At 43.9% G+C, this 24937-nt stretch overlaps 1 protein-coding gene across 1 annotated transcript in view; it reads right to left on the bottom strand.

Annotated features, from left to right (window-relative positions):
- The window catches only part of TMEM129 (transmembrane protein 129, E3 ubiquitin ligase), a 49663-nt gene that overhangs the window by 19201 nt on the left and 5525 nt on the right, over positions 1-24937 (bottom strand). The window contains exon 2 of the mRNA XM_069203966.1: positions 6214-6688. Coding sequence (XP_069060067.1) covers positions 6214-6688 — 475 coding nt within the window. The remainder of the gene's footprint in view (positions 1-6213; positions 6689-24937) is intronic.

Here is a 24937-nt window from a genome sequence, read left to right as displayed (position 1 = left end):
ACAACCTGACTAGAAAGTTGCGCCCGCCATTTTATGGTATAGGAGACGGTCTCAGGGGCTGAAAATATAAATAAGTGCTATAATGGGTCAGGGTGGAGAGACCCTGACCCCAGGGGTGTGATATAGAGGTGCTTGAGGGTCAAATTATGGGTTTAAATTTTTTTTTCTCTTCACCATGCGCGATATGCGCCAATAATAAAAAGCATTTAGACTCATTTATACACTAATTCATTCACTCATGTGCATTCAGAGACTCATGCACCCACTCACTCACTCACTCACAGACCCACTGACAGAGACAGGCTCTGTGACCAACCCCACTGCACACAGCCAAAGGCTCTGCACGGCACAGGGTTAGGTGGTTATAAGGGTTTCTCTGCAGGGTTGGATTAACGTATAGTAATTAAAATTACTGTATGCTAAAAACCGTAGAAATTCACTGGAAAAAAAAAAAAGATTACAGGGAAGTTATAGCTTGGTTCTGAATTTACTCATACAAAACCATAGAAATTCAGCAGTTATAGTTATAACTGTATGATAATTGGGCCACCTAAATAAATGTAAGGCCAAACACAACTGCCTTAACTCTTTCCAAGCGTATTGAGTTTAGCAACTGGGAAAAGTATACTTCTCAGTATCCATTACAGCTACTGCTTTTTTGTATTGTAGTGCTGACACTCATATGATACCCCACAAGTCCTTTTAAGGCTCAGAGAAGTAGATCTTCCTTCAATACCCATTGTAATGTTAAAGGCCTTACTATGCTATAGTATAGCAATGTAAGACCTCGCAAGTCACTCAGATAGTAAATAAACCAGAAGCAGACATTGCTTTATTGGTTAATTACAGACCAATGTTTGCTCCTACTGTTAGCAACTAACATGTTGAAAGCCATGTCAGCAGGCAGTTTTTTTTGGTACGGTAGAAACCTGCTAGAACAGCTGAGGCTCATTTTCACATAAGTGACAGCATCAAGTCGGTGCACCTTGCAGCCCTGGTGACCTCAGAATGGATGCAGATTCAGGCTTTATCAGTGCACTCATTTTATTAGAATGGCCAGCTGCATCAGACACCTTTGATCACTCCATTCTGTTGGATTCATTTTAGAGCTTAGAGGTTACTCCCATGGTTCAATGCAAGATGATTTTGGCATCTCTTGTGGTCTACTGTATCTCATTATCTTTTTAATATTTATGTCAGGTCTCTGACTGATCTCACATGCTCCTGGCATGTGGATTATATATATATATATATCTCGACACCCAGCTGTACTGGAAGGGTAGTGATTGGCTTAAATTTAACTTGGATGACCTGGGGGGCGATGCCTACTGGCCCAGTGAGACTGACTGCGACCCACTCCAAATCTACCCATAATCTCGGATTCAGACTTGATGCCAAATTGTTCAATCACCCCAAATATAGGCTCTATGTTTATCTTGTTCCCATCTCAAGAAATGTTCTTAACTTTCTTACAGAGAAAGGGCAACATCTTGCAATGACTGGAACTGTTGGACTGCTTTTACGCTACACCAATTCAGTATGTGTGTTTCTACCTAACTATCTTATTGCATACATTAGTGACCTAGTTTGGGAACCATTAGATTCAGTCTTGTACATTAACCTATGTGAGGAACTGAAGTGTATTATATCGTTTTGTTATGCAACCTCACCATGTAATACACTAACCAACCCCTTTAGGACCCTTAGGTTATGTTTGTCAAACCTTCAGCTCAACTCTAGGATGATGGAAGTATACGGCTTCCTGCACCATTTGTACTGCCAGAACTGGGCCCATACGATGTGGTGACTATCACATAATGGTGACTAGGGAATACAGGCAGGGAGACAAGCAAGTAAACAGTGTTATTATTGGGCAAACTGGCTTGTCTTCTCTGCATGATTAACGCTGAGGAGGAATTTGAGGATAAGTAGAAGACATAGATGTGTTTGAAGTCAACAACTTCTTTCCCCAATACCCACTCTGAGCATGGTGTGGCTCAGGGCTGCCCCTCTTTGGCATCCTTTGGGGCTATTTTTTCTTTTGAGCTTTACCCTTCTCTTTCTCCTTAAAAGGGGGCCCGTCCACTTTGTTTCTAGTCACCTCCCAGGGAATGTTTGAGGGACCCTGGTACGAATCCATTCATCAGGTGTCTTGGACAGATCCCAGAGAAGTTGCTGGTGCAAACTCTGTGCAACAGTCTGTCAAGATGTGCTGCTAAGCAATCAAATTGTATAGCCCTTCAAATGTATCTATTTTGTTGCCTTTAATCCGACCATCCAGTGCCTTAGCTGAAGAATCAGCAAAGCCCACCCATGTTTGTGTTGCCCTCTGTTTCTGTCTATACTCTTCAGGAATGAGAACAAACAACTCAACAAGTGTGGCCTTCATTTGAGGGTAGGATTCTGCTACCTCATCCTCAAGTGTAAGCAGTGTATCCCCTACCAATTACTGACACCAATTCTCAGAGTAGTGTCTCCTAGCGTGGTGTACCAACCTTCCTCATCTTGAGAGCTCTCTCAGCCATTGTCAATGTCAGCCCCGAATTTGACTAGGACAATCCCTTTCGGAAACCTTACATCAGGGGGCACCCCTGTCAGCCCCTCCAGTTATTATGCTGCCACCATCTCCTTTTGGGTCTAAACCCAATGCTGACAGGCTCTCTGGCAAGGACCAATGGCTAGTGATAGGGCCCGCTCTAAGAGCACCCTCTGTCTGGTCAAGGGGGGCAGGCTCCCACCTGTTCCCCCTAGGATACTGTTGGCATCCTCCTCCGCATTATCTTCTATCCCTACTGTTTTGGGGCAATTCGCTCTCCAGGTGTGGAAGTACTCTGTGGGCCTCTTCCCAAGCCTTGAGAGCCCTGATCAACTCACTCTCCTGGCTCTGGCTCCCATGATGATCTTCTTGTCCCTGCAGAAGGGTCTTCAGCTCTTCTCTCTTGTTTGATGACATGGTGGCCATATCAATCCCATGTTTCCTCGCTGGGAAAAGTGGTTCCTAAACTATGTCAAAACTTTTTCAAATGTACTTTTTAGAAACGTTACCACATATTCATAAACTTCTCTCACCCCTTGAAAAAGTTTTTGCAATGCTTTATCAACAGTCTTTTTGGAGTCTACAACAACTGCTTGGGAGGCACATGAACTTATCTTTGGTTGTCCTCTTCAGACGGATAAAGTGCCTTACTTTAAACAACTTTATGGCACTGCTAAACACAAGTTCTGGATCCCACAGTTAGGCACCAATGTGAGGAAACGGGGTGTATTATATGGTGCGACCTCACCATGTAATACACTTGCCAACCCCCTTTAGGAACCTTAGGTTTAGTTTGTCAAACCGTCAGCTCAACCAGAGGTAACAGGCTCTGATCAACAAGGATTACATGAAGGAACACGTGTAAAGCAAACAGTACCAAAACAAAAGAAAATCAGCAAGATACCAAAGAAAACTAACACCAATTAATATAAAGATTTTATTTTTTGACACTACAACAAACAAAGATTCACTGGAGGGTTCCAGAGATAGAGTGCATTTACAAGGAATAGTTAATCCAAGCATTTCACTCAACTGCAAACAAGTACTGGCAAATTCAACAAATTGTACACTTTTGGGCTAGTTGTAATGTAATAACTTGAGTCACTTAGGTGACCAACTCCAGTAGGAAACAAATTAGAATGACTGGCAAGGTTCTCATGAATAAAATATCCTAGGAGGTTTGTCTTTTATAAATTTCAGGAACACTGGTTGGGTGTGGTCTTTTTAGGCCTGCTGTCTTTTTCCCCATAGAGTATATGGTGTGACCGTGACACTGTCAGTACTGACAATCTTGAGCATCTACTCTGGTAGGATCTGGTCTAGAGAAACCAGCTTAGCAATAACCATGTTCACCCTGGCACCTGTATCCTTTAGACCCTTTTCTTACACAACCATTGATTTTTGACACGTGTGACCAGCAAGGTTCTCTGAAACAGTTACCTCAGCAGGTGAATCAGTCTTCAGTCAGTTTCAGGAACTTTTATCCTTCGCAAGGCTTTCCTATGGAAGTGGTCCCGATGCAAGTAATGAAGGAAGCTGAAAATGCTCAAATGATGCAGTGGATGCAATGTGGTCGACGGGGGGTCTTGCTGTGACTACTACTTGGTCCACGAAGGAGGTGTGATGTTCCTGATCACAGGGTCAATGTCCCTCAATGTCCTCTTGGTGCTAGTCGAAGTCCAGTAGTTAATGAACTACCAACCGCTTAGTATCGCAGTCACAGACTAATCCGTCCTTGGCCAAAAACTCATCCGCTGGAGGTCCCAGCTGCATTACAATGACACTTCTGGGATCAAACTTGGGTCCTGGTCCCTGCTCCTACACTGCGGCAGTTGGAAGATTCTGGGCTACTAACATGCTCCAGCAGGCTCCCCAGCTGGTGTGCTCTTGTGCTATGACAGGAGGCTTACAGTTCCTGTGAGTCTCCTGGCTTTGGCTGGCCTCTGGACACTACTTCACCCTGAAAAAGACACAACAAGTACAGACACTCTTCTTTGCTAGCCACGAGGTTCAGCAGGTGAGGTCAATGCGGCCCTCGGGCACTACGCGGCTGGTAACAAATGGGGTAGCAGGTTCCCTTTCACCTGCTGAATACTTCCTGGGATGTGTGGTATCTGGGCATCCCACAATGCACCATTCTGCCTACTTTCAGTATGGCAGGACCCCTCTTCCCAGCGCTTGGAGCTCCCTAGCCCAATCCAGAGGCCTGGCTACCAAGGGGGCTACATACCTCAGGAAAGCCAGTTAGGCAACTGGATTTCCCTCTTCTGTCCAAGTGCTAACCTGTCTGCCTGATCTCCCAGGTGTTACCCATTTGTTCTTCAAAGGCGGCTTCTTTAAAACTCATCTTTTGGTACAACACGCGTGTGGCTTCCTCTGGAGGGAGGTGTCACCCACCCCATTGTATCCTTTCCAAAGAGTCGTTAGTATGACTCCCCAGGAGGGCAAAATGCTGTCTCAGTGACATGACCATATATGCAACCAGTATGGGCACAGGGGACCAAAAGCAACAAAAAGTGTAAATTTTACTAAAGGTGCGCAAGGAAACTTGCTAAATTAATTTCCACCTGAAAATCAATTCGGGCTTAATGTAGCGAGTTGTTTGATACTTTGGATGACCTACTTTGGTCGCACTGCTCCAGCATTAGCACAGCTGAGGTGTCCGCGTCTAACTCTGCAATCACCAAGTGGGTGACCAAGCTTTCAGTTGTGTGTTCTTACTGTTAAAACATGGAATGTTACATGTTCCGCCCATAGAATACGTTGTATCCTACCATAGGGCTTGATAGGCCTGCCATAGGGGTGGCTTACACATACACAGGGCGATGTCTGTCCTTGTTGTTGCTTTAAATGGCAAAGTAGGGCCAGCAGTTAAAATGGCTGGTTTTACTTAAGTCCCTCCCAGGGTAGCACAACCAGTTCCACAACCTCTCAAGAACACTCTTTAACTTACAGGCCCTGGGTGCCATTTACTAAGGACTTACAGGTAAGTTAGCTCTGTCAATTGGTTAAAAACAAATTCGACATACCAGTTTAAGGGAAAGGCCACAGACACTGAGGCCTGGTTAGCAGGCCCCAGGGCCCTCTCAGAGTCGAAACACCAGCATCAGTCCAAACACTGGGGGTTTGGGGGAGACCTTACAAAAAGAGGCATTTCCTTACATTCTCTAATACAATCTCCAAGGAGTGCATTACCTTCAAAACATTCATATTATTTGGACATGTATTAGTATTTGTCCTCAAACAATCATAATTATTTCCCAAAAAGCCAACTCAAAGTCCTATGCTGTGTTACTGTCCTATCCTAGATTTCATTGTTTTGACCCTGGTGCTTTGAAGGGCAATCGCCTAGGCTTTGGCATCAGCATCCACGCCATCTTCAGTCACATTCCTCCTAAAGTATCTTCAGAAAAAGTCTGAAAATGTGGGTCTTTTCAAGGGCATTGTGAAAAAGGTTTTCAGCATTTCAGGTTATTAGTAGTCATTTACCTGCCCTACTGCCAATGGACCTACCTGGTCATCAAATATTTTGCAAACAGTATTTAACATAACATAGTAGTTCGGCAGGAATACAGTTCGACTGGTAACAGTGTGTTCCTGTGCTTTCCACAATACATAGAGATAGTCGCGAGTGTTAGCATAAAACAAACATGGCATACAGACAAAACGTGACCTACCTGATATCGAAAGGTTTCACACTGGGATTAATGCTGGACACTCGGATGGTGAGGAGCTGCACAGGCGTGCCCGTTTCTGCTGAGATTTCATGGTGCCTAGAATTGGTCACGGTCAGATGTATATCCTGCTGTTGTGCAATACGGACGTGGTAAGTGGTCACCTTCAGCACCCAGTTATCAGTGACAATAATCCTTGAGGTGGGAGAACCAGTTGCAAACTTGTCTATTCTTCGGAACTCCGTATTAACCGAAGAAGCCACTGCTTTCCACGCCGAATGGGCAAGAGCATGATGGGCAAGTGTTCGGGCAAGAGGGTGGTTACCCCAATGGTTTCGTGACCAGTATAGTGCAAACATACTGGTGATCGCTGGTAACAGAACAGCAAGCAGAATAAAGAGTTTCCATCCATCGGAAGCAATGTAAACATTATAAAATTGTTTTTCAGGTGCTGCAAAACACATTCCTATGAAATATCCTGCAAGAAAAGAAATTAGGTTCAGTAAGAGTAACATTCACATCACCATACATAACAATGAAACCCATGTTTATGCCAGTGACAGGCTTCGATTTAATGAGAGCAAATAATGAGCAGCACTTGGTCAGCTTGCAAGCTTTGTAGACTTGCTAACAGCTCTCAATCAACTTCCAACAAATGAATGAAAAAACAGATTTTAGCTTGGTATGCCGTCTACTCAATGGTAATTGCTGTCTGTACCTATACATTTTATCAATCACGTTGCCCCTTATCATGAGCTCCCCAAAGGTAAGTCATTTATCAATGGTATGCGTCTTTTAAGTGAAGAGCATGTTCTCTCCTTCCCAACACAAAGAATGTGCCTCCCACTTTTTTTTTTTTTTTTTAACTGATGACTCAATAGCGTTACAAGAAGGTCTCAAGGTCAACTCAACCTATAAAACCGAGTGGCATATAGAGGAAATTAAGTTTCAGACAACTTGAATAAGGAAATCATCCACTCTATAGTAAACTACCTAAATGGCTGTCAAAAACTACTTACCTAGAACATACTTTACATTTCCACAAATCAACCTATTCCTTGCATTGTCCAGTGTCACTAGTTAAAAAAAAAGAAAAAAAAAAAAAGGGATTTACATGCACTGAGAATAAAGATAGCTGAGAGATCCCTTAGGGAATTTGATAAACATGCATTAGGGTATGGTCTTGATTCTCATAACTGAGACTTAATTACCCGAAATACGTTATACCTCTCAGCTAGCCAAATGTTATCCTTAATTGCTATAGTGTTCAAGGTGTTATATTTGCATTCGATTATATGGACGTTTACTTCACAAGAAACCACCAGGAATTCCTGAAAAAACCTTCTCCCACAGTTCGACCGGTTCTGCAGGCACACTCCACACTGGCAGGCACTTCCGCTGTCCCTGATGAACTGAAGAGCCCTATTTAAAATAATGACTCTCCCATGCCTACTCTACATACTACAGAATACGCCATATAGGATCCCACTAGATTTCTTTCTAAAGAAAGACCGCAAACCAGGTCACCTAATGTGGGATGGGGCACTTCACGCATAGCTCTACGTACGTTACAGAGAAGTATTTATGAGGGAGGTTTGGCGGTACCAGACATACTTAAATATAATTGGGCCACCCAGTAATTGACTGTCAACGACTGGGTATTTTCTGATCATGCGGAACCCGCATGCAGAGTGCCAGTGGGCACCAGAGGCTACCCAACTTTGCTTTATCAAAGAAAGCTAGAGGGAGACCTGCCTAACCATACTCAAACTGTGGTGAGGGTGTGGAGAGAGGCCACTAAGTATTTGGGTTGGGAGGGTAAGCTGACTGAATGACTCCATTATGAGACGGCGATCTCCTATGTGAAGTGGGAGGCATACCAGGGCTTCACAATATGGGTGCTGATTGGCCTGGAGCTTCAGGTGACGCGTGGAGGGAGCAGGCGTTCATGTCTTTTGAGGTTCTGAGCAAAAATATTAATTGGGCGACTCCAAACTGTTCTGACCTTTGCAGGTGGGACACGCCTTGCAGGGTCGCATACTGGAAGGGGAATACTTGCCAGAGGCAAACCTTTTTCATGTGGGGTGGAGCTGCCCCATAATCCAAAGCTACTGGGTAGAAGTGACACAAATATTGGCCCAGGTTACAGGATTGGTGGTCCCCCTAGATGCCAAGTGGTACCTCCTTACCATCACCAGGAAGGTAATCTGGCCTAGAAATCAAAGAATCTGGTTGGCACTGGCTGTGGTGGCAGCTAAGCACAATACTGCACAAATGTGGGGAGAGGTCGCCCCCACCCGCATAGAAGAGCGGGAAGCAGACCTAGACTGGTGTCAATGGACTGAGTATACAGTATACCTCAGCAGGGGTTGCCCGCACAAATGAGAAGAGGTGTGGGGTGGGTGTCAGGGCTACCGGGGCATGTGATGAGCCTGTGTATAATATGTACCTTTCTTGCGATTCAGATATGTTGAACTATTCACTGACTACATGACCATGTCATGCTATAGTAATCATATTCTCTATGCATATGTTGTGTTCTGGGCCATGCGATTTATGATATCATGCACCGTTTTCTCTGCAACAGTACTGTAAGCTGAGCACCTGTTTAAAAAAATATATATTTGCATTTGATGGTGTTCCAAAGAGATACATTATTTCAATAAATGCCTTTTATTTAAGAATTTGATATGTCATGTGCTTGGACAGATATCAGCTTTATTGTTTTTTCTTCTGACCTCAAGAACTGAGCCAGTGCAGTTCTTTTAGCCTTCATTTGCATACAGCTCTTTACCATACCAGTCTTTTGTATTAACATATTTCCTCTACAGCAAACAAGTGTTGTCTGGAATTCTGACTGAGGCATCTAGAAAAAGGGGCAGTGTCTCTCATCTGATGATACTTATTCTATTCATTATCTATATGGCAATGTTCTTGGCCAGGGGTATTAAATCGCCATTTTCAATCAACAAAATCAGGGGGTGTTCAATCACCATTACTTGGAGGAAGTAGCTCCTGATCAGGAAGTATAGGAAGAATTCACAATCCGTATTTCTGAGAACTATTGATCAGTAAAAAAAAGAGATGTCCCTCAATAAACAAGATTGGAAAAGCTCTGTCAAAAATGTCTCATATTTGGTAGGAGGAATTTGTGCACTACAAATGGGTGGTAGTCTATATTTAGCTAAAGATCAATAGCAGTGTGGAAGAAGCGGTGCTACATGCATGGTAGTACAAGACACTTGTGCTGTCCTCCTGGTAGATATATCCTGCCCTGGGGCAACAGAGCACCTCTTTAAAACTTCAGTCCTGCTTCAGGTAGATGGCCAAGCTCTACAGGATCTTCTAGCATGTCTGAATGCAGGGCCATACAAGTTCTGCAGTTTCGTTGCATGTTCTACTTAACTGTGTACTTGCTGCCTTTGCCACATTCCTCCATCTAATGACCAATTTTCAGATTTAAAAAAAATGTGTTTTAGTTTATACAGATCAAAAGATACTAAAACAAATTGGCACTAGGAGTAAAGCACAAGTCCTAGCTCTCTCCTTTAGCTAACGGCTTACCTTTCACCCTCTAACTACTGTATTACAGTCAAGTTAATGCCAACATGGTATTAATAATATAACCGCTGGACTAGAAGAATCAGGTATTGTATCCAACAGAAGTTACAACTCTACATATTTAACTATAATTCAAACAGTGCACAAACAATGATTCTGTGTTTCTCAAAAACATGGTTTGTTCAATGTCTTTTCAAAGTCGCAGTTTCTTCAAGGCTGGATTTACAAACAGTACCAAATGTTTAATATCTATTTTGAGGTTTAATGCCCTGGCAATTAAAGTGCTACTTATTTAGATAATAAATAAGTAGAGTACAATACAGTTCACGTGGGTTGGCTCTTGCTGAAAAAAGTAAGTTGCAGGGAGGTTATTAATATGCACACAACGCAGACCCAAAAATTAAACGTTTTAAACAAAAAGTAAGATGTGTACCTTTAGTTAAAGGAAGTGCTTAGAGGTAGACTTGTTTTCTGCGTCCCACACAATCTTTTACTGTAGGAAGTAAGTAGGACACAGCTCTTAAAATGGCGTTCCAGTTCTACCAAGACAAAAATTTGTAATTCCCCAGGAACAAATAAATAAAAAATCAATAATTGCTGGTGAAAAAAATAAAAGTTTGAACAGGATTTAAAGAATGGGTGTAGTTTTCTTCCTTATGAACCTATATATTTTCCGCAGCATCTGAATCTTTTGTGTTAAAGTTTTAAAATAGACGTCCGGGTCATATAATTTGCCAAAATGCATTTATTACATAAACATTTAAAGCACTGGAGACCATGGTCCTGATTTGTTGGCCTTATAGGACTCTTTCCTATTTAAACCTGGAAGAAATCATATGTTATAGTACCCAAGAGTAGGAAAATGCCTCTCATGGCATGGTTATCCCCTAAACTTTTTTTTTTTGCCTTTTGTTGATGCTAGTTATGATTGAAAGTGTGCTGGGACCCTGCTAACCAGGCCCCAGCACCAGTGTTCTTTTCCTAAACTGTACCTTTGTCTCCACAATTGGCACAGCCCAGGCATACAGATAAGTCCCTCGTAACTGGTACCAAGGGCCCTGTGGCCAGGGAAGGTCTCTAAGGGCTGCAGCATGTATTATGCTACCCTGGGTACCCCTCACTCAGCACATGCACAGTGCCTCACAGCTTGTGTGTGCTGGTGGGGAGAAAATGACTAAGTCGACATGGCACTCCCCTCAGAGTGCCATGCACACAACTTACTGCCTGTGGCATAGGTAAGTCACCCATCTAGCGGGCCTTGCAGCCCTAAGGCAGGGTGCACTATACCACAGGTGAGGGCATAGTTGCATGAGCACTATGCCCCTACAGTGTCTAAACAAATTCTTAGACATCGTAAGTGCAGGGTAGCCATAAAGAGTATATGGTCTGGGAGTTTGTTAAACACGAACACCACAGTTCCATAATGGCTACACTGATGACTGGGAAGTTTGGTATCAAACTTCTCAGCACAATAAATCCATACCGATGTCAGTGTGGGATTTATTGAGAAAGGCACACATAGGGCATCTTATAGATGCCCCTGTATACCAGTTAAACTCCTAGTGTTAGGCTGACCAGTTTCTGCCAGCCTGCCAAATCCAGACGGGTTTCTGGCCACATGGGGTGAGTGCTTTGTCACTCTGTGGCCAGGAACAAAGCTTGCACTGGGTGGAGGTGCTGCATACCTCCCCCTGCAGGAACTGTAACACCTGGCGGTGAGCCTCAAAGGCTCAAGCCTGGTGTTACAGCGCCCCAGGGAAATCCAGCTAGTGGAGATGCTGCCAAAAGTGGGGGCTGTGTCTGGAGGGGCAGGCAAGTCCAAAGGAGATAATGAGAAAAACAAGGAGGAGTCACCCACCAGCCAGGGCAGCCCCTAAGGTGTCCAGAGCGGAGGTGACTCCTGCCTTAAGAAATCCTCCATCATGTTTTGGAGGATTCCCCCCAATAGGATTAGGGATGTGTCCCCCTCCCCACAGGCATGCAGCACAAAGAGGGTGTAGCCACCCTCCAGGACAGTAGCCATTGGCTACTGCCCCCCAGACCTAAACACACCTCTAAATTGAGTATTTAGGAGCGAACCTGAACCCAAGAAAGTAGATTCCTGAAGAAAGAAGGACTGCTGACCTGAAAGCCCCGCAGAGACCACAACTGACTTGGCCCCAGCCCTACCAGCCTGTCTCCAGACTCCGAGAACCTGCACAGCAACGCATTCAGCAGGACCAGCGACCTCTGAAGACTCAGAGAACTGACCTGCACCTAAAGGACCAAGAATCTCCTGAGGACAGCAGCTCTGTCCAAAACTGCAACAAAGAAACCATCTTTAAAGAAGACTCCAGCCTCACTCCAGAAGCGTGAGTCTTCACACTCTGCACCCGACGCCCCCGGTTCGTGTTCAGAGGAACCAACACTGCAGAGAGACTCCAGTGACGTGGACACCCTGAGTCGGCCTACCCGCACCGCCACAGCAACCCCTGCAGAGAGGATCCAGAGGCTCCCCCTGACCGCGGCTGCCCGGTAACAAATGAACCCAACGCCTTGAAGAAGCACTGCACCGGCAGCCCCCAGGACTGAGAGGAACCAACCACCGGTGCAGGAGTGACCAGCAGGTGGCCCTCAACCTAGCCCAGTCGGTGGCTTGCCCGAGAAGTTCCCCTGTGCCCTGCCTGCATCGCCAGAGTGACCCCCGGGTCTCTCTATTGTTTCCCATCTACAACCCGACACCTACTTTGCATACTGCACCCGGCCGCCTCTGTGCCAGTGAGGGTGTATTTTGTGTGCCTGTTTGGGACACCCTCCCTCCCCCACCCATGCTCTACAATCCCCCTCTGGTCTGCTCCTCGAGGACACAGGTACTTACCAGCTAGCAGACTGAAACCGGAACACCCATGTTCTCCATAGGTGCCTATGTTATTTGGGCCCTACCTTGACCTCTGCACCTGACCAGCCCCGAGTTGCTAGTGCTGGGTGTTTGGGGTTGACTTGAACCACCAACGGTGAGCTGCCTAGGCCCAGGAGACTGAACTTGTAAGTGCTTTACTTACCTGAGAAACTAACCAATACTTACCTCCCCCAGGAACTGTTGATTTTTGTACTGTATCCACTTTTAAAATAGCTTAGTGCAATTTTTGACAAAACTGTGGACATTACTGTTTTAATTCAAAGTTCCATACTTACCTGTGTGAAGTACCTTACAATGTATGTACTTACTTAAATTCTGAATCTTGTGGTTATAAAATAAGTTAGGGAAATAATATGTTTCTATATAAAAACCTATTGGCCTGGAGTTAAGTCTTTGAGTGTGTGTTCTCATTTAATGCCTGTGGGTGTACACCAAATGCTTAACACTATCCTCTGATAAGCCTACTGTTCGACCACCCTACCATAAAACAGAGCATTAGTATTATCTAATTTTCACACTATCAACCTCTAAGGGGAACCCTTGGACTCTGTGCATACTCTCTCTCACTTTGAGACAATATATACAGAGCCAACTTCCTACACCAAGTCTTTTTACATTCCTTTGAGAAACACGCTAGTGGGTAATACCTGCAATGGATCATGTCTCTTCAATAAAAAGGAAGACTAAAAAAAATAAAAGCAATCAATGCACTTAAGCACCTACTTCTCTGTATGCCACGGAAAATGTCACCAAGAAAATCAAAACTGCTTGGTATCAGCTTGCCCTACTTAAAAAAAAAAAAGTTAATTTATTTCTGCTACTGACTTCAGAACTACTATCCAAAGTTTTGCACTCTTCATCTGGCTGGTGGCAAAGCAACCACCCCTGCTCCATACTAGTCCCCTTAAGAGCACTGTACATACCACAGCACACTGAGGGAGTCATTAAGACCCTGGCAGTCTTGAGACAGCCAGGATTGCAGTGGCGGTCGGAACACCGCCAATGTGGCGGTCTGACAGCCACATTACGACCGTGGCAGTAGTGCCACGTTCGGACCACCAACACAAGCCAGTTTTCATCCACAGGAGGGACTGGCGGTGCTCGCAGTGGTAATCCTGGGGATTATGAGGCCAGTCATTGCCGGCGGTTACATGGCGGTAGCACCGCCAAGTAACGGCTGGCGGAGACAGGTGCAGGGGGCCCCTGCACTTCGCATGGGCAGTGCAGGGCCCCCCAGCCCAGTCACAATGTTCACTGTACTTTGCAGACAGTGAACATTGCGACGGGTGCTGGTGCACCCTACATACTACTGTATTGCCATCTGTTCTATTACGAGCCAGCATTAATGTGGTAGTCCGTTTCCCGCTGGGCCAGCGGGCGGAAACACCACTGACCCAGCAGGAAACTTAATGGGGCCTGCGGGAAGGCGGCTGCACTGGCAGCAACCTGACCGTCAGGACTTCTGCGGTTAGCCTTTTCCGTCCGCCGAAGTCGGAATCGACCCCTGAGTGTCTGAAGAAATATGTTCACATCAGCACTAGTCTGTTGGCAAGCCTCCACGTTTAAGCATGACCGCATATCTACCAAATCTTAACGACGGACACCACTGCTTAACTGGCTGATATGCTCAAGACCTCCTGTAGCTCTTAGTACAGATGCACCAAGACGCCAACAGAACAGAAGGAAAGTGTAAGAGTAAATAAAATTGTTAATAAGCCTTTTGGAACAACATATCCATCAGGGCTAGTAAACAGCAAACATATGCCTCTTTTAATAACACTACATCACAACATAAAGTCCATCTTTCCTTTTAGAAACCAGAAGCACCCCACCTAGATTTACTCTCCAGCTGCATCACTGCATTTGACCCTGTGCATTTTTTGCTCTGCCTTTCAGCTAGGTTCACTATATACAAGTACAACATAAATACACCATACAACTCTCGAATTTGTTGTGTCATCTATCCAGATTGTTAATTTGACTCACTTCTTAACTCATAAGTTGAGGCAGTGTCCAATATTAGTCTTCCATCACCAGGACTTCTTAACAGGAACAGTTTTATATAACTTTCTTTAAAGCTAACAAGTGCCGAACTTGGATGACGGGGATGGTAACTTGCAGGAATAGCCTATCAACCAATGATATGTATTCCTATTACTGCTTATGTAAGGAAGTGTATCTTCTAGGTCAGTGGTTACCAGCATGTGGCCCAGGGACCTCTGGGGGTCTGCAAAGCCTCCTCAGGGGGCCCGCAACTACTTAGAAAATTAAATATTAATAGATTAATAAAGTGTATGGCTAAATGTACAATTACAAATTTTAAAACATACTGAAAATGTCAAGGAATTTGACATTAGAAGCTACAAATTAAATTAGTATCTTCAGATTGATTCATGGGAACAGTGCAGGTGCATCAAACAGAATAGAGTATGGATGATGTGTGGCCTCAATTGAGATTAGAAAAGCTTAAACCGTCCTACTAAAATTACTTTTTATTTATATTTGTTTGCAAATTAAATAAAATGTATCATTTGTGTATGTGTTTGATCAATGCTTGTTTTTGTATTGTGTGTACTGTTTTACATTACAAATTATCAATAATCTTTAGGCCATGGTCCCTGGCCTCCAGTAATGACTTAGTGAGTGTTTGGGGCAGCAGATTCCAATAATGATTCTGTGGGGGTTCCAGTGACAATAAAGTAGGGGTCCTCAGAAGTCAAAAGGTTGGGAACTACTGTTCTAAGTAATAGGGTAAGCATTTAATAAACACTAATGACTGGAGACTCACTATGGGCTTTATTTATGGGGTAAGCTCGATCAGTGGTAAGGGTTCCTGCAATCAGTAGTACAGGATATGGAAATAGCTCTGGCTTAGTAGAATCATGGGGTTCCTAGTCAACATTATCAGAAGAGCTCTCAAGCAGCTGGATTAGTGAAGGTATCTGATATTAATGGAGTCCAATAAGCTGTACTTAAAGATACTCCTGATCAACATAAGTGTCTGAGGTCAATCCATTGTACTGGAGCTGTACTCAAAGACCTTTTTTTGAAAGATTGTATTGGGCTAGGCTTGAATTGTGTTACAGAAGACACATGAACAGCATTAGCGAATGTTAGTCATCAGAACTGAGGGTACACCCCTTGATAACTACTGGCTGAACTACCCCTTGAGTAGTAGTATTTTGGAGCCTCTTAACCAGTTGCATGGAGTGAGCCTCTATCAGTAGTACTGCACAGGGATGAGGCTCTCAATCACATGTTGGAGAGGAGTGGTATCAGCAGTACTGAAAACAACTTTTGATCAATAGTATCGCAAGATACTATTTCAGAAGTATTGGGGTAAATAATACCGGTGGAGCACGAGGTGTCTTAACATTAGGATTCCAGAGAAACCATTAACCAGCTGTTTAAAGAAGTGAAGCTAGATCTGCTTAACTTTACTTTGTTTGGTTACTTAACCCCTGGCGTGCGGACTGCTGTGGGCGTCGATGCCGCGGTTGTCATTTGCGTCAGATGGCCTCCGGCTGTCCCAGCATTTACCCACAGGGAAAGCACTGGCGATACCCCTGTGGGGCACCCAATATTACAACCCCCCCCAAACAGGCAGGGATGGTAGCCGAAGCACTTCCAATGTCACCTCCAACACCACCCAACTCCCTGCGGCATCTGATGACACCCGTGCATACCACGCAGTAACGACATGAGAAGTTTCCGGGGACATACTGGAAGCCATTTGCTTCCAGCAAAACGAGGAGGAAGAGGTACGCAGCAGGAATGCCCACTAGACACCAGGTGTTTGGATTTATTGGACACTGTTAGCAAGCTGCCTTTTGGGAAGCAAGTATTTCAGCAGTTTCTGCCCCCTTGAAAGCAGATCGGCCTTTTTCTTTAGGCCCATCTGCCCCCAAGGAGGTCAGAAACCACTAAGCACCAGGGATATTTCTGGTGGCAATGTTGGGAAGCGGCCCCCTGGGCAAGGGTTGATGCCTTTTAGGGGGCAATTATTTTGGTTGTTTCTGCCCCCTTGGCGGCAGATCGGCCTTTTTTTTTTTTAGGTCTATCTGCCTATCTGAATGTTTGGTGGCAGGGTGCTTGAGGACTGGCGCATTATCAGCATTAGTGATTATATAGTGATTATTAGTGATATATAAGGGAGTGTTTATTGCTCCCTTATATTCTAGTTCAAAGCTTTTGATTCCTTTGCTGTGACTCCTGCTTGCAGTTTCGGCAGTGGTAGAGCTGCAATTTTCATAGTTGGATGTGTTTGGTAAGAAAAACTTTTTTTATACTGTTTACTCTAAATGAGTATCGTTGCCATGCATGAAAGAGTTTTTTGTAAATGGTCTAATAGCAGCATATTTAGCTTATGTTTTATTGTGTGTGAACATTTCCTTAGATTTGTGCACAATGTGTATTGTGTTGTCTTATGTGTAATTTTATTTTGTTTTTCCTTTTTAGTAGGATATCACTGGTGTTTGCTGTGTCTGTGCAGAGGAGGTGCTGCTGAATCTAACTGTCTCTGGTAAGTGAGTGGTATCATTGTTTAGTAAATAGGTCTTTGAGATAAAGCCACACTTTGTATAATCCTTATTTTACACAGTGTTGGTTGTGGTTGATTTATTTGTCAAGTTACTTTTATCAGAAAGGATCATGGCTAGCCGCAGGATTACCGCCCAGCAGGTTGTTGGAATGCTTTCTGAATCTTCCACTGACCATGATTATGAGACTGACTGCACCTGAAGCAGAAGAGGAAGTGCGAGATTCTGGCAGTGCTTTTCTGTCAGAGAGGAATCATCTGATGATGAAGCCACTCTCAGTGCGGATGAAGTGCCTGTTTTGGGGGATTACACTGATGTGCCGATAGTACAGCAAGAGGCATCTGAATTGCAGCCTGGGGATGGAAGGCTTTCCATTTAAAAGAGCTGAACTCTGAGGTGCCCCAAACATGGTGCAGCCAGTTTTGCCTGCCTTTACTAGTGTTGCGGAGTGTAGAGTGAATTCTGAAAACTTTTTGCCTACAAATTTCTTTGAGAAGCGTTTATGGACAATGTATTTTTGTTGAGCAGACTAATATGTATGCTGAACATTATTTGATGGACAACAGTGCCAGACTTAAGAGCCACTCTAGAGCTACCTGGAGGACTCCCACAAATCTGGAAGGGTTGAAGTTGGTAAGGAAGCTATCTTCACATTGGTCTACCTATCCCTTGATGGCAAAGGCCATATTTCCTGCAATCACGAGTCTGATCGGTATTTGCTTTTGATTCGGATGCTGCCTTTTGTTGACAATGCTTTAGCACTGCCACAAGATCACCCTAATTTTGACCATCTTTTTAAGAGTCAGCCTACTCAAGTTGTAGATCGATTTTCAGAGATCTATATTCCAGGGAAAGAAATAGATATGGAAGAGTCTTTGGTCCTCTTCAAGGGAGGTTTGGTTTTTAAGCAGTACGTTCCTAGCAAGAGGGCACGTTATCGAATTTAGATGTAAATGTTGTCAGAGTAGTACAGGTTGTTTCCGGGTCCACACTGTTAGGGATTCCACTACTGACCCCTCCCTCCCCCAGTTGTCCATCCACTTTTGGAGTTAGTGAGAAAATTGTGTGGGAACTTGGTAGAGGACTTCTCAACAAAGGACCACCCCATGTATAGCTAGCTAACTTCTACACTAGTCTGCAACTGTTCAGGGAATCTTTCTAAGTAGACACTGTTGCTTGTGGCACAGTCCGCTCTAACAGTAAAGGTTATCCAAGGGAGGTTGTGTGTTTAAAAAAATAATAATAATAATAATAAAAAAAAACGAGGGGACAGTGCAGTGCCTTGCATAATGATAAACTGCTAGCTGTGAAATTAGCAGATAGGAGGGATGTCTACATGTTGACTACCATCCATGATAAAAGTACTTCACAAGACTGTTTGAGGGCAGGTTGCTTAAGTGAGCAAATCTATGTGCACTTTATACTATAGTAAGCACATGGGTGGTGAAGATAGAGTAGATCAGAGGTTGGAACCATACACTGCTGTTAGTACAGCTTACGTTTGGTACAAGAAGTTGGGTATCCATTGCTTCCATTTAGAAACCTTTAATGCTTTTGTTGCGTTCAAGGACTATTCGCCAGAGTCCCAGATGACTTTTGTCCAGTTTCAGGAATCTGTGATAAGCTGCCTGGTTGTAGAAGAACAACCAAGTGTCCCTAGAGTTGAAGTAGTAGAGGATGGGGCTAGATTGAAAGATCACCACTATGCTGATCCCATTCCTCCCACGCCCAACAAAAACAATCCCTGACAGCGATGTAGAGCCTGTATTCGAAGAGGCATGTGGAAGGAGAGCCGTATGCAATGCCCTGATTGTCTTTGCAAACCTGGGCTGTGTGCGCCCGCTTGTTTTCGAATATACCACACGAAAAATACTTTTTGGGTTGGGACCACCCGTGATTATTGCCTGGTCTCCATCGTTTTATATTTTTTGTTCAGTTTCGCATTAGTGTGATGTATTAAGTTAGAGCTGCTGTGTTTGTAGGTTTGTAGTTATGTACAGTTGGTTTGTGTTTTCTTTTTTGTTAAAAATGTGATAGCGGTGTGCGTGGACTGGCACTTGGCTGGAGGCGTGCATAAACTTGCGCTTGGCTGGCAGTGCAATCGAGCTGGCACTTGGCTGGCAGTATGTGAGTAGAGAGTTGCTGCTGGTCACTACACACACACACACTACTAGCCATATGCCAGTCTACACACTGAGTCAGCTGGAATGATTGCCGTGTCCAGCATGTGGGCGTATGAAAGTGATGGCCCCTTGAATGGCACTATCTGTTGATGTGAGTGTTGTGATGTGCTGGGCCCGCAGCATGAATGGTCTTGGTGTGTCATGTATGAAAGGTGTGTGAACGGACTGTAAAGCGGTTGGGTTCTCTTGACGCTACTTTACAGCTCAAGAGCTGCGAGTCACTGGTTCCGTTTTTTGACCTTTCAATTATAAACTGTTTATTTCATTTTTGTAAAATCTCTTATTAATAAAATGTCATCTTTTGAACCATCACTCACCCTCATGCCAAATCCAACCAGTACGTATTGATACCAGTGAAGAGAGTGAGAAGAGAGAGCTTGCTTTCCTTCTCAAATTTGTATCAAGAACCACAAGAAGCTAGCACGCGACTAAGTCTCTTACTTCTGTGATGTAATTTTTTAACCGTTGGCCATGGTTACGACTATTTAAAACACACCATATTAGTGGGGAACCACAAGACAATTTCACTACACTTTTCCTCTCAGTTGGGAATTCAACTCACAAAAAAAAAAAAAAGATAAAAAAAATAAAAACAGGCGTCAAAGAACACCTCCTACACGCTAGGTCTCTCGGGTAGGACCCCAATGATGAAACATGCCACCAACTATCTTAGTAGGTGAGGGGTCTTTCTTAACAAAACCTAAGGGCATTTTGTTAATAATTTGAGTGCTTCGGACAGCAGAGATGTAAGAGACTTGGTAGCGTGCTCCCTTCTTGTCTAAGGAAAATCTACCAACTCTAGATATGTTTGAAAACTAGACACCCAAGGGAGTACCCAGCGGTGTCTCTCTCTTGTGGATTCCAACAAGCTTTCTTACCCACAATCCCCTCAATCCGCAACATTACACATTTTCCTTGCATTTCTATGCCTTATTCTTCCATAAACAGAAACAAATCAGATATGTCCTATCACCCAGCGTTCCCCTTGATCTCTGATAAAAACGCTACCTCACTTGTGTGGGCGGGCCAAGTGCTGTGACAGGGAAGGGACAAAAACATGTAGAGATTGAGGGGTACCAAAGTGTGTTCATACGTGTAGTTTTTTTAAATATGTTTTTAGGCTGACTCTGCTTTGGGCACCCACACAAGTGAGGTATAATTTTTATCGGGAGACTGAGGGGAATGTTGGGTGGTAGAAAATTTGCACCATCATGCTCATCCCACTCAGAAAGATGAGTAAAATTTGATTTTTTTTTAAATCTAAATTTCAAGGTTTGCAAGGGATTCTGGGTACGAAAACTTTAGGGGATCCACGTAAGCCACACCTCCCTTGGGTGTCTAGTTTTCAGAAAGGTCTGGGTTTGGTAGGTTTCCTTAGATGGTTGCAGAGTTCAGGACCAAAAACGCAAGTGCAACCTTGCAAAAACAGGTCGTTTCCCGATAGATAATTTTGTACACGTTGTGTTTTGAGCCCTGTCGCAGTCACTTGGCCCACCCACACAAGTGAGATAGCTTTTTTATCGGGATACTTTGGGGAATAGGTGTCTAGTTCTCAACAATGTACAGGTTTACTAGGTTTCCCCAAGTGTGCCAGCTGAGCTAGAGCCCAACATTCACAGTTAGGCACTTTCCAAAAAATTAGTCCGTTTTCAGTGGAAAAATCTGATAGGTCCACATTGCATTTTGGGGCGTTTGTTGTCCTGGGCACTAGGCCTAACCACACAAGTTAGGTACCATTTTTATCGGGAGATTTAGGGAAATACTGGGAGGAAGGAAGTTTGTGGCTCCCCTCAGAGTCCAGAAACTTTGCATCACAGAAATTTGAAGAAAATGCTTTGTTTATTATTTTTTTTGGACACATTTTGAGGTTTGCAAAGGATTCTAGGTGACAGAACTCAGTGAGAGCCCCACAAGTCATCCCATCTTGGATTTACCAAGGTGCCTAATTTTCAAAAATGTACAGGTTTGCTAGGTTTAAAAGCCCAAATTCCACAGGTCGGCATTTTGCAAATAACTCATTAGTTTTCAGTGGTAAAATGTGACGTGTTCATGTTGCGTTTTGGGGCATTTCCTGTTGTGGGCACTAGGCCTACCCACACAAGTGAGGTACCATTTTTATCAGGAGACTTGGTGGGAGAAACAGAATAGCAGAACAAGTATTATTACCAATTGTCTTTCTCTGCATTTACACTTTCCAAATGTAAGACAGTGTGTAAGAAAGGTAATGCCCTATAATTCACATGCTTGTATGGGTACCCCCAAATTTAGAGATGTGCAAATAACCACTTCTTCTAAACTCCACCTCTGGTACCCATTTCAGAACTACATAGGTTTCCTTGATACCTATTGTTCACTCTTAATATTTTACCAAATGAACTGCTGTATGCCCGGTACACAATGAAAAATCACTGCAAGGTGCAGCTCAGTTACTGGCTCTGGGTAGCTTGGGTTCTTGAAGAGCCTACAAGCCCAATATATCCCTGCAACCAGATGGGTCAAGTGGATGTAACAGTAATCACTTTAAAAAATCTGGCAAACTTAGAAAAAGTTACAGATGAAAACTTAGACACAAATGTCCGGTTTTTTCTACTTAATTTAAAACAAAATTGTATTTAAACTGGTACTTTCGATAGGAAAACCTTGACTGATCTACACAAATGACCCCTTGCTGAATTCAGACTTTTGTCTACTTTCCAGAAATCTTTAGCTGTCCGGGATCCACCATTGGTTTCACACCCATTTCTCTCACTAACTGAAAGGAGGTAGAAATCGCAAAATAGAGGAAAAATGGGGTGTGCTTTGGTAAAATGCCAAAACTTTGTTGAAAATGTAGGTTTTCTGATACTTGTCGACCTGTTCCCGAAAGCTGGGAAGATGGTGATTTTTGCACTGCAACCCCTTCCTTGATGCCATTTGCAGGGGGGAAAAAAACAGATGCTTTCTTCTGCAGCACTTTTCTCACCAATTCCCCCCCCCCCACACCCCCCCTCCACAAACAAATGTACCATATTTTGGTTAATTTCTCGGTCCCCTCCAGGGTAATCCACAAACCCTACATACCTTTAGAATTCTCAGGATGTCAGGAAAAAAGGACACAAATTTGGCGTGGATAGCTGAGGTGGACAAAAACGTATGGGGGTTGGGGGGATACCTAGTAGCAAGCCACTCCAAATAGCCAAAGGGAAAAGGCTATAGCAGCAAAGGGGTTAAAACCATTACAAAAGTAAAAACAACATAAACAGTGCAATAAAGTTTTATATACAGGGACTTGATCAAGGTTCTGGTGAACAGTAATGCTACGTAGTTAGCCCAGTAAGAACTTCCTATGTAGAAACAGATTGTGCAAAATACCAAAGAGCAGTAAACTTGTTGCAGCAAAAATCGGTTACAGTAACCTATTATTTCTATTTAAAAAACAAGTCCATGATTAAGCACAATATACATTATAACAATAAATACCTACAAACGTGCAACACATAGCTATTCATAAGGTGTGTTAAATTTATAGGCACATTCCGCACCTCCTTGGTCCTACCGTCTATCCAATCCTCCGTGCTGGAGCCAACAGACCCCATTGTATGGCCCAATATAGGATGCTTATCAAAGACTTCTGGATTACTCTGTAAGACTTTTTACAGATCAGGACTACCGCCATACACTAAAAAGCTGACCTTGGAGTGGATGTTCATAGTTGAGGCATCACTTACAAACCTGAAGTACATCCTACCTACTTATATTTTTTACCATAAGATCACAAACTTTACCAGTTGACTGTTCATAACAGTGTTGTCTGGATTAAGGGCATTGCTGACAGCCTGCTGACATGTGAGGACACTTAATGTATTCCATTGTGGTGCTAGGGGCACTTTGTTATTCCATTAAGGCAGGGCAACAGCAACCAATGTGCTGGAATGATTCCTGACCGGCACTACAACCCCTACACATTGTTTCTGATGGCCTGCAACACCTAGGTAAATTCTTGCAAAACAACAATTCCGCTAACACGAAAGCCAAGAACTTTATTTTCTTTATATTTTGACTATATGCAGGCCAGGTAGGGTTGTTGGAACCTCTGTCGATGTTGATAAGACATAACTGCCTATGAGTGCCTGTGCTTTGCCAGAACATCCATGTCAAGCTGTCACTAATAAAGTCGTATTTGCTTTCAGATACTTTGCTTGAAGGCATTATTGGAGATGTGCAATTTCCAAAGCTCTGTGCCATTCAGCGGATTACAACATTTCTTATGGTACCAGGATTGGGCCTGTCTGAAACCACCTGACTGCATTTCATGCCACAAAAGAGCCTCCTCCCCTGGCCAGCCAAACTTTGTGGCAAGTATTTAAGAAAGTACCTGCCTGAGCCACCCGCTGGTCAAGGAGACCAAATTCCAGTCAGATGTGCGCGGCTGCTGAAAGTCTCGGCAGGCGATGGTGGCCGTGTAAATTGTAGTTACCACATAAGCTAGACAGCTTCGAGAAAGACAAGAGGGCCAATGCTTTTTCTTTCACGGCTCCCAGATGAACAAAGGAACACCAAGATATTTATGACTGTTCTTTGCAAATCCCGTTGCTTTTCAAATATCAGCATCCCACCTTCTTGATTTTCAGGCTCAGGATGAGCATCTTGATTTTATTTAAATAGACTTACAGGTGGTTTGCATCAGTTTAGGAGTGCAAAGCACCGAATAACCACTTTAGAGACATGGGTTCCACGCTCCGCTTAATACAAATCCATGTGTTGGTATGCAGTTTTATGACCGCATCAAGGAGGTTCTGCGAGATTCCCCAGTTCTTTCGTTTTCTTCCACAGGGCCTCCCTCAGGGATGCGATCGAACGCTACCCTGAAGTCCACAAAACAGCAATACAGCACAGCACGAGATGTTACCACCTTCTCTGATGTAAGAGAGATAGCTAGCAGGTTCAGTGAGATACCAGAGTTCTCAGTGAACCCACTTTGGTTCTTCAGGATGTCGTCGCTGGGTATCACCCATTGCCATATCTCCTACAGTAGCAGGCTGGCAAAGAATTTAACTTCATTGTCCAATGGCGCCATCAGCCCATAATTATTGCAATCAGATTTTCAAACAGCTTTGGAAATAGGGAGAATGATGGCACTATTCCGGGATTGATGGACTATTCAAGGAGTAGTCAAAAAATCACATAAGTATCATGCTCAAATAAAGCCTGTGGAAGGCATTTTGGCCCTTGAGCTCTGTCAGGTCTGGCTTTTGCCAGGATCGTTTTCAGCTGTTGCATGGAAAAAGTCAAATGCTGAGGGGAGAAGGATAAGCCCGCTGCAAGTCAAGACGTAACAGAGCCAGAGGCATCCACAGATTTTATGTGGCAGGGCTAACTTCTTAGCTGAACTTCATAGCGATCAGGGTATTCTACATGATCACTGGGCGTGAACTGACTGGTCTTCAGGAAGGAAGACCAGTCAGATTTAGAGATGTGAGCACTGTTGGCTCTGCCTGTTCATTCGCCTGCCCATTGACCATCCAGTGGGTTCCAATGATTTCCCCTGGGCTTAATCTGCTCAGGAA

This window comes from Pleurodeles waltl, chromosome 1_2, assembly GCF_031143425.1.
Source record: "Pleurodeles waltl isolate 20211129_DDA chromosome 1_2, aPleWal1.hap1.20221129, whole genome shotgun sequence".
Classification (NCBI taxonomy): Eukaryota; Metazoa; Chordata; class Amphibia; order Caudata; family Salamandridae; genus Pleurodeles; species Pleurodeles waltl.
The sequence above is the reverse complement of the archived record's forward strand: the minus strand, read 5'-3'. Positions and strand labels throughout refer to the sequence as shown.